General features: G+C 41.2%; 1 protein-coding gene across 1 annotated transcript in view; it reads left to right on the top strand.

Annotated features, from left to right (window-relative positions):
• Positions 1-10,496: 10,496 nt before the first annotated feature.
• LOC111256596 overlaps positions 10,497-11,007 on the top strand; it is a 3,846-nt gene continuing 3,335 nt past the window's right edge. Inside the window, exon 1 of the mRNA XM_022824773.1 lies at positions 10,497-10,997. Coding sequence (XP_022680508.1) covers positions 10,589-10,997 — 409 coding nt within the window. The 5' untranslated portion in view covers positions 10,497-10,588. The remainder of the gene's footprint in view (positions 10,998-11,007) is intronic.

Raw genomic sequence — 11,007 nt, 5'->3', positions numbered from 1 at the left:
TTCTGGGGATACATGAAATCCATCTTTGAAGCTTCAAGAACACCTTCATCATGGTGCTTACGATAGGTGTGATCATCATCTCCAACTTTGAACATTCATGCAAAAGCGGGATATGTAATATAGTGTTTATCATCCTCTATCATCCAAAACATAGCCCTCTCATTTCAAACATGCCCATAGTATACGGTGGCATAGAATTATGCAATGATCTCCTTGTTCCAACTATGCTTGAATCCCATGATATGCTTGATTCTTTTATCTGTACAAGCATTTATGACTTTGTTGAATATAGGATCATTTTTCTCCCTCATATACTTCAAATTCACCCATTGTGCCTCATGTATGATTTTGGACTTCCTGCAAATAACAGTGGAGTAGAAATCCTGCTGAAAAATACTTCAAAATTTGTAGCCTTGAGCACTCTTAGGAACATTTTGTGGATCCTTTCTTCTCAACTTGCATGCAGTCTCAGTCATCCCTCCTCCAAAATAATTTGTAGGTCCTTTGTGACCCGGATATGTAGGCATGCGAATGTTAGGCATAGCTATTCCACCCTCACCCTCATCATCATCATCATCTCCCTCTTCATCATCTTCATTACCATCCTCACCATCATTTCCATTCCCATCATCACTACTGCCATCATCACTGCTAGCTGGCTCCTTGCCACTGCGATGCTTAATAACATACTCTTCTTCCTCATCATCATCACTACTTGTTTCTCTCTCACTCTCCTTAACTTCTTCAATCTCATCGCTAATTGGAGCCCTTTTCTATCCTCTCGGCCTCCAAGATCTGCTATAAACCTTAGTAGGTCTGCTAGAGTTGCTTCCTTGAAGGACAGACTAATCTTCTCTTCTCTTTTTGACCCTTTTGGCGTGAGATCCCTTAGGCATGGCTTTTGATCCTAGGTCATAGAAATATGATAGAAAGTGCATAAGACACCAGGATAAAGATTGGATAGATAAATAGATGATAGAATCAGGAACTGGAGCAACTGAGGCAGCTCTGTGCAAACTGGTCAGATCACTAGGCAACCGGTTGCAACCGGTCAGACCGGTTGCACACAAAGTTGGCCCAATTGTTCCAAACACTGCAATTAGAGCATCTAGATCAATTAAGATATGGAGATTTAGGTTCTTGAGGCATTCCTAAGTAGATAAGTTGAACATATAGTAGTCCATGCAGTCCACCCCCAAATCATGAATCATGACAATGTAGTCAACAAAATTGAATGATACTCTAGGAATAGCTTCTAAGGGTTGCCAGGAGATGATTCACTAAGGGAAATTTAAATCTACTCATGGAGTTGATAGATCGGGCAAAAATAAGAGTTGAATACCTTTGGAGAGAGAAATTTGATTTGAATCCAAACAATCAGTTGGGGAACCGGTTAGACTGCCTTGGGAGACTTAAATCCTTCAAAGGGGCAAGCAAATCCTTGGTTTGAGCTTCAAATCCCCATGGGAGACAGAGTTTGCTGGAGGGGCGCAAGGGAAAGAGAGGAAGAGAGGCTATCGGTGGTGAAGGGGTAAAAGAGGGTAAGGTAAACCATTGTATACTCACGAGAGGGGTAAAAAGGTAACTCCTAGGGGCAACCTGTCAGGCCAACCGGTCAGACCGGTTTCCACCAGGAAACCAGAGAAAGGCTGGATTTTAAGAGATTTTGAGCTCCACACTTTCTCACAAGATTGGATATAGGATATGAATTGAAAATGATCCAAAGTTGACATATCTTAGAAGAATTTTAGATATTCCAAAATAATCCATCACTTTTGATTCTTGCAAAAGAGATAAGACAGATAGATAAAGATTTATGGACTTGAGAAAGTCTCACTACTTGTGACTAGCCATCAATCAATCAAAGTTAACAATAGTCACAAGCGGGTTAATTAGGTCACAAAGACCAAGATTCAAATATTTTTCAAATAATCAGACTTCATAATCATGCTAGTTGAGTTTTCAAAATTTCTATCCTATGCAACAAAGAGCATGCAACAAATTCAAGTCAACGACCATTTTAGATATTTAGCGCATACCTTACATAAGAGATAAGTACTTGACACCAAGTCAACTTCAAAGGAAGGTATCAGCTAAATATCTAAAAGAGATATGACAAAGATAACTTGAAGAGATTACATGTAAATGCACACACTAGCATGAAAACATGGCCTAGATGCATAAAGGTAGGAACAAGAGTGCATGAGAACATACCTTCATCCTTAGCCATCCATCTTGTGAGAATTTCATTTTAAACTAGATGCTAATTTTTATTTAGATTTTCTTGGTCATAACATCAAGAAGTGAGATAGCATCAGGTGCACAAGTATACTAGACTACACGATCACTAGAAGAAATTGTTAGTCCCATAAGTGACACAAGCATTGAAATAAGCTCCCCCTCAATTAATACAAAAGATTTTGAATTTCTTATGTATTGCACTTTATTCATTAACGAACATAGGGGAGATTATTCACAATCTTGGTCAAGGCACATAGATAATTTTATCAATTGAAATTGTGCCAAAGATCTCATTACCATTGATGCATGATCATCACAACCTAAGCTAAAGCTTGAACATTATGGGCTCATGAAGAAACCCAGCTCAGTCGGCTAGGTCGACTCACGCGGAATAGAGTGCACACTAGGGCGACCAGGGCAGCGCACGAGTCGGTTGACCCGAGGTGAGATCAGCTAACCTGAAAAAGTCAGCTCAATTGGTCTGCTCTAGGACTAACCAGTCAGACCAGATCACCAGACCAGTCAGACCGGTCTAGCCAGGGCAGACCAACCTGATGATCTTGATTGAGTCTTGCTCCAGAAAATAATGAACCAATCATTATATAGTTTTTCTGCATAAGGACAAGACATATACTCTCCCAGAGAGCCATTAAAAGCATCATATGGTATGAGAGGGTAAATTTCATAAATGTGTCAAGTCATTTTCACATGTTTCAAAAGTTCAAGACCTGTGACACATTAATGTTCATATAGAACTGAGAGTGATGAAGACATGACATTTAAGCACTAGTTACCAAGATGACATTGGTTATGTGAATTCAACATCATAGCTCTTCACTTGGCCATTTGATCCATCTTTGGTTTCTTTTCTTCTAGCCAAGTGCCCAATGCATCCTGACAATCCTGCAAGCTAAGCAAGTATTCTTTGGTACCCAAACCTTGTTGGATCCATTAAGGTTAGCCACAAGATGCTTAGGAACCCAAATGGCTCTTATGCTAGATTGAGGTGAACTAATCACTCTTATAGCACAAGTACCAACTTTGTCTTTCCCAAGCTTACTAAAATCATAATGGATAAGGTTTGACTTGAGAGTATTGCCATTTGGAGAATCCTTATTCATGTGACCCTTTTGTCGGCAAGTGTAGAAAATAAGGTTTTTGTCCTTGTTTGACAATATATCTTCTTGCTTCTCTTTCCTTTGCTTGCTTGTGGGCTTTTTGCTCAAAGAGGTGGATTTCTTTTCCTTGCTGCAATGAAGACTGGCTTTGTTGGCCAGAAGTTTGACCGGTTTGAGGAAACGGTCTGACCAGCTTAGGTTAGATTCACCCTCACTTTTAGCAAATGGGACAAGTAACAACTATGTGTTCCCTCTTTTTACATCCATAGCACACCCTCTTCTTGGCAAGGCTTCTTTGCCTCTTTGAGAGGGTTTCCTTACGCTTGAGCTTGGTGGGGCATGTAGATGCAAAATACCCCATCTTAGAACAATTGAAGCATTTGATATGCTCAAAGTTCTTCTTTTGTTGAATCTTGCTCTTGCTGGTTTTGAGATTTTGTTGAGGGGCTGAGCAAGTGACGGTTGATCCCTTCTCAAGCTTCTTCACCATGACTTCATGGTTATCTTGAGAAGGTTGCACTTGGCCTTTACCCTTCAAATCACTCAAGTCTTTCTTGAGCCTTTCAACCTCTTGTATGAGTTCATTTTCTTGGGCAATGAGGTCATCACAAGATTCTGCAAGTACATGCTCAATGCTAGATTGGCTTGCTTGATAACAACAAGGTTTAGTGCAAGATAAATCAACATTGACTTGTGAGCATGTGCATGTGTGTGTGTGTGAGGTTGAATATATTTTACCGATGTTAAAATAATCTCATGAGCAATGTCTAGTATAGCATATGATTTCACAAGCTTCTCATGGGAACACTCAAGTTCCTTATGAGTAGCTTGCAAAGCTATATGCTCACTAGTGAGCTTCTCAAGTTTAGCTATGAGCCCTTCATTGGGTTTTTCTAAGGATGCTACACAAGAAAGAGATTGAGTAGCACATGCATAATCATTTGCCAATGAATCAAACTTACATACCAAGGAGGCATGATCGAATTTGAGGAGCTCAATTCTTTGGCCAAAGAACTACACACCTCAATCTTTTGACTTTTTCCTTTCTTGGCCTGCTTATTTTTCTTGGCCATCATGTACAAAGCAACTTCATTGGATGTAGTAGATCCTGGGAGAGATAAAGCTTGGCTTGAGTCTTGAGAAGCATCCATGTCACACACGGGGCTAGCTTCTCTGATTGAACTGGTTTGATCGGCAGGCCAGACCGGTCTGACATAGAAATCATGTCTTGACTTCTTTGGCCTTCTTCTTCACCGAGGAGTGACACCTAAGGATCAGTGCTAATTGCTGGTGATGTTGAGAACTTCTCAAGTGACTTCTCCTCTGCTTGCTTTTCATCATCACATTCGGGCTTTGCATACAACTCCATGAGAAGTGACCAAATGAGATGTGCATCATTAAGAATTTCTTATTTTTCAAAGATTACATCCTGAATTCTTAACAATGAGTACTACACAAGAAGTTAGTAACACAAGCATTAAGGTGCATGCTATCTAACTGTTCTTGAGTGATATTGGACCAATCAATATAGTCAATGTCAAAATTCAAAGGAAGAATGCTAGCATCTAAAATTTTCTCAACAAATGGACCCATGGTCCTAAAAGCATTGAGTATATGAGCAGACCAAGAAGTGTAGTTTGAGCCATCGCAAGCGAGTGGCTCACATGATACCTCACATGTTGTCGACAACTTTAATCACAGCGGTTAAACTTGAATGTGAGTCCAAGCTCGGATACCAATTGAAAGGACCGAGATGTCGCCTAGAGGGGAGATGAATAGGCGAGTTGATCAATTCCTAGGGCCAAACCGGTCAGACCGGTTTCCTAGATTGGTCACACCAGTCCAAGGCAGGGTGGCACACCAAGTGCTGCTCGAGTCCCTCCTTGACCTCTAGCACCAACCAAACTTGAAGTGTGGTTTCTGTAGATGATTTCTAGCAAGGTAAAGAAGTCACCGCACACAAGATAAGCACACCCAAGTAGATCCAAGTGGAAGCACAAGTAAATTTTTAGAATCAACAAGTGAAGCAAACCGAATGAAGATATAAGTATTTGTTTATCCGAAGTTCAGGTTCACTGCAATGAATCCTATGTCTCCGTTGAGGAGCCTATTGGAATACGAGTCTATTTCAACTCCCTTCCAACAAGTTGGGTCTTTTTCAACTACTTTCCTCATCTCCACTAGATGGTCTTTTTCCTTGCGGAGGCAAGATCACAGCCCTCACAAACTTGCCGTTGCTCACCACACCTTGGGAGCTAGCCAGCGACACCTAGCCGTCTAGGAGGCACACCTCCAAGAGTAACAAATGCTTTAAAGTCTTTCTCGACATGAACCACAATTGCTCAAGCTATGGATTGCTCTTCTCAACTCACTAATGCTGACACAAGATTACTCTCTCAACCCAACTCAAAGATTTCTCAAGAATCATTCAAGTCTCACAAAAGAGAGGTTGGGGAGAGCTTCTCTAGCTACTAGATAATGTTAAATGCATGTGTAATTAGCAGCTCACCAAGGAGGGAGTTAAGGGGTACAAATAGTCCCACACACCAGAAACTAGCCATTGGAACTAGCTGTTGACTCCCTGAACCCCCACATCAGTTAGACCGGTCTGCCAAACCAGACTAATTTGGCTAAGTTAGTCCCAAAACCTCTAGCGACACTTTCACGGTCCACCTACTGGCTGAACCGACTTAAGTCAACTAAGACAAGATATTTAGCTCACTCAAGGGTTTTCTCAAGACCAATCTCACATAGGTCAACTAAGAGTACTTTTGGTGTTGTCAATTAGTTAATGTTGCATCCCTCTTGATAGTACGGCATACTTATACTCAAGAATAAATATAAGCACAATATCATCCGCTTGAGCTTATAAGTCTTCATCCATTCCATACTTTGATCATTAGTCACTTGAGGGCTCTCAACATTGCTATCATGTTGAGCACATCCAACTTGAGCTAGTGACTTAAGATTTTCCATCATTCATGATAAGATATACTTGAATCCTTAAGTCACTCCATTTTATCAACCATAATAGATTAGATGCACTGCTTTGCTTCCCTCGGTAAGGCTTAGTTATGAAACTTCGAAACCCCCCGGATACTAGCCACTTCACCTTAGCAAAATGCACATGGTCCAAGCCGTCGCTTAACCAAAGCTTGGTTAGTCCCTCACTTGATTTCTTCACTTATTCTTGCCACATTGAGTTTAGCTTTTCTTTTAACATCATCAATGAATTCCCATTTGAAATCGTATTTAAATGTTTATTCTTGATTAATAATAGAATATCCCATGAATTGCAAGCTTCCAAAAAAAGATCAATATGTAACAATAATCCCATGTCTTTTTATCATATACACATGAAGTGTTGTAATGTCCATTTGTGAATATCACTATTCTTTTCTTAATGATCCCTTCACTTATCAATCAAGCTATCATATGATTTAAAGACTTATAGATCAACCATGAAACATATCCCCAAGTTTTACTTCACCTTTGCTTGCCATTGATCATACAATTTGCATCACGGGATCACCTACTTGCTTGCTATCTTTATTGTGAGCCATATGATACACATTCAATTTATGAGACAATATCACATTATAAATATGTAAATAAAATCCTGCTCATAATCTTAAGCAAACAAGTTAGTCTTTTAATCATTTTGTCATTCAATTCACCAAAACCCACTTAGGGGACTAGATGTACTTTCAGCTCCAAGCTTGAATTAGTAGGTAAATCAAAGCAACAAGCACAAGAGATACAAGAATTTATTTATCGGAGTTCAGCTCCACACTAGAAGCCTACATCTCCATTGGGAACCCACAAAGGATGGGCTTGTCACACCTATGCCACTTTTCTGACCCTAGTGATCACAAAGATCAAGCTAGAGTCACTTACTCAATCGTCAGGGTAATACAAACTTCCCAGGGCACACCACAAGTTTGGGTGCTCCATAGGCAACGCCTAACCAGCTTGGAGCTTGAAGCTCCAAGAGTAACAAACACGAAATCCACCAGCTCGACAAAGAACAAAGTGCTCAAGAAATGGGAAATTAGCTCACTAGCACTCTCCCTTGCTATCCCTTGATTCCCTCTTAAATCCCCCACCAAATCTCACTAGGAAGCCAAGAGGGGAGTAAAGAGGGGCTTTGAAAGCTTTCTGAATAGCTCAAGTAGAAGTTAGGTCAAGAGAGTTACTATGGGAGGGGTTCAAGGGGTATTTATACCCCTCCACAAAAAACTAGCCGTTGGAGGCGGCGAGTTTTAGAGAATCCGGAACTTTCTCTGGAAACTCTAGAAGTTCCAGAGTATCTGCATAAATTTACGGAAACTCCGGAACTCTTAGGTTAGCACCAAGTTTAAATATCCCATGTGATGTGTATGTGCCAAGGTATCTCTTATAAGTTGGTTAGATCATCTTGACCACCTTATTCAACATAAAAGCTGCAGATTACTATCCCTCTTAATAGCACGGCATTCCTAAACTCAATTCAAACTGAAAATAAATTTAGTGTTCAATGTATGCCTTGTTTACATTTCATTTCCTTTTTAAGGGCCATCCAATAGTGCTACATGTCATCCCAATCTTGATGCACTTGATAACTCATTAACACTTAAAAGTATTGTGTCTCACCAAAACCCACTTACGGGACCAAGATACTATTTCACCTATTATAGTTTTCTCATCTCTATGTGCTTGATTATTGATCATCATAGTGGAGATCTAGTGGTGAAGGAAGTTGTAACACCCTAGTTTGAATTTTACTAGGATTTTAAAATTTTCCTAAAATTTATTAGAATTAAATAGAAAGTGTGTGCAATTATTTAAAAATAAATTTACTTTCTAAATATAAATTAAAAAATCATAGGTTATAGACTTGATTGTTGCATTCATGCTGGTTGCATGGTGTTTTGAGTGCTAAAATAGATTTAAAAGTGTTTTCAAGCACGCCTAGGTTCAAATCCAATATCAACCTTCTGAAACTCAAATCCAATTCTCGAAAACCCTAAATCAAATCTTCGGAAACCCAAACCTAACCCAACTCATCACTCACTTTCTGAGTGCAATCTTTGTCAACAAAGGGAAAGTGCATGCCAACTAATCCTTTCTTGTATCAATCATGAATGGCGACCTCTACTCGTTCTTACTTTCGCCAATAGAACATGCTCATCTCCAGGGCTGGCCCTGGGGGAGCGGGGGGCGGCTGCCCTGGCCCCCAAATCCCAAGGGCCCTACCCCCAGGTTTCAAGCACACATGTGACCAGGCCTAAAGCAGGCGCACAGCGGCACAGGTGACCAGGCCTGAGGCCTAAAAGGCAGGCGCACAACAGCACAGGTGACCAAGCCAGCAGGCCTAAAGGCAAACCGCAAACGCCGCACAGGCTAATTCCGAATTAACTAAACATGACGCACAGGCAAACGTGATTAAATATTAGATCGCACTCGGCGACCGCCGTAGCGCTGCCTAGGGCCGCCACCGCACATGCCAAGACCTATCTACTGCAACCATGCTGCGCCCGACGCCCGTACTCCCGCCGCATGCGCGCGGTCCCCTCCAGAGTTGTGACTCGTGCACGTGTTGTTCCTATTCCTGTTCGACTTCGCATCAGGCTGTTTCTATATTATTGCGCCGGCACCCAGGTACGTTACTCGATTGCCAATTTCCCAATTCTCCATACCATTAATTATTAATTCACTATCTCAAGTTATTTAATCTCAACTGATTTATGACTATTGTGTATTTATAATAATTTCAGCACTGTGGGATATCATGTTGTCTAGAAAATATGAATCAGGCTGCGAGAAAAGGAAAAGGAAAAGACGTGTGGATGAGTTGATAGAATCACAGAGAGGAGCTATGGATATATTTTGCACGAGTTATCAGGGCCCTGAGAGTAATATGGGCACTTCGATGAACCCAGATGAGTTAGCAATAGTTGTTGCGGATGAACCAACTAATGAGAATCGGGAAGAAAATGTTAACATCAGCGTCGATGATAACAATGTAAGTGACTCTCAGACCACACAGTAAATGCATCAGGTGCACATGTACAGTCTGCTAGTGTTGATGAGGAACCAGTTTACACTTCAGATATTTATGATATATTTGGATTTTTTATGAGCTCAAGCACTTTGAAGTCATTAAATGATAACGAACTTGAAGAATGTTGCACTAAATTTGCAAAAACTTTTTCTTTTGATGGTTCATCTGATGTTGAGGTAAATGATCTTATTTATGAATTGAAGATTATGAAATTCACTTTGCGAGATGGTGTAATGTCTGCTATGAAAATTTTTGAGCATATCAGAGATGTGGATTGTTATCCTAATGTCTCCATTGCTTACCGACTCTTATTTACTGTACCTGTGACTGTCACATCAGCTGAAAGAAACTTTTCAAAGTTAAAGTTATTGAGAAACTATTTGAGATCAACAATAACTCACGAGAGGATAAATGGTTTGGCAACATTATGCATTGAGAAGAAATTGTTGGATGAGATTGATATCAACCCTATCATAAATGACTTTGCATCGAGGAATGTTAGAAGAAACTTTTAAGGTAATATGTATAAATAATTTGATATGAATAGTACTTTTAGATACATTTAACTATTTATTGGTAACATTTTATATATATTTGTATATTGTTTATATTAAAGGGTCCCTGAGTTTTACTTTCAACCCGGGCCTCCCAAGTATGAGGACCGTCCTGTTCATCTCATTGACTCAAACTCTCTGTCCCTCCCCTTTTAATCCTTTCTTTTCAGCCAATGAAACACTTCCTTTTTCTTTCTCTATCTACACGGGCCTAATCTCACTCGGAACTCATATATCTAGCTTTCCCATCTTTCTTTACTGCTGGCCGAATTCGATTTCTAATTTCTGAACTCAGTACTTTATTTTCCTCTATTTCTCTATTGATCCAAATTAATTTCAATTTAGGCCAAGGCCCAGCCGACCACCCCTTCCGTCTCCTCCTTCCCCCCGGCCGAGCCTCGTGACGCTGCCCCCTCCTTTGCTTCGTCAAAAATCAAACGCCACCCCTCCCCTCATCTCGCTCCCTTTCCTTCTCCATCATGCATATGTGTACCTAGACACTACCCTGGTCCTCCTCCACATCAAAAACAGAAACCCCTCCCTCCTCAAATCACGCTCCTCTCTCTTTCCTATTCCTCTGCCATCAGTTCACGTGGATCTAGTGCAAGTAGAAGGAGCAAAGCTCCATAGCCATGGACGTCCTCCCCCTCATCTCCCACTCCCTCTCCTTCCAGTCCACCAAAACGGAGATCTCCTGCAGCAACAAATCCGTTTTGCTGCTGCGTCCATCCTCACACGCACCTGAGCAGCAGTTTGGAGGAGATTGGCGCTGCCGCGTGACTGTACTGGACCACGTGAAGCTGCCGCCCCTGATTGGTGATGTGCCGCCCTTCCACCTCTCCTTTGTTATATCAACCCTGCCCTCTCTCACCATCCTTGCAATGCATGCGACCATGGACGGCCTGCTGGACATCAACAGCACAAGAACAGATGCTGTGTGCGCCCCGCCTCTGTACCTCGCATGCAGGCTGCCTCGCCGCCCCCTCTCGTCGTCGCCTGTCACCATCGAGCCAACCTCCGCCGACCACAAATCCACACAAAGTGAGACTCC

This window comes from Setaria italica, chromosome III (genome assembly GCF_000263155.2).
Source record: "Setaria italica strain Yugu1 chromosome III, Setaria_italica_v2.0, whole genome shotgun sequence".
NCBI lineage: Eukaryota > Viridiplantae > Streptophyta > Magnoliopsida > Poales > Poaceae > Setaria > Setaria italica.
This window is presented reverse-complemented; position numbering and strand designations above follow the sequence as displayed.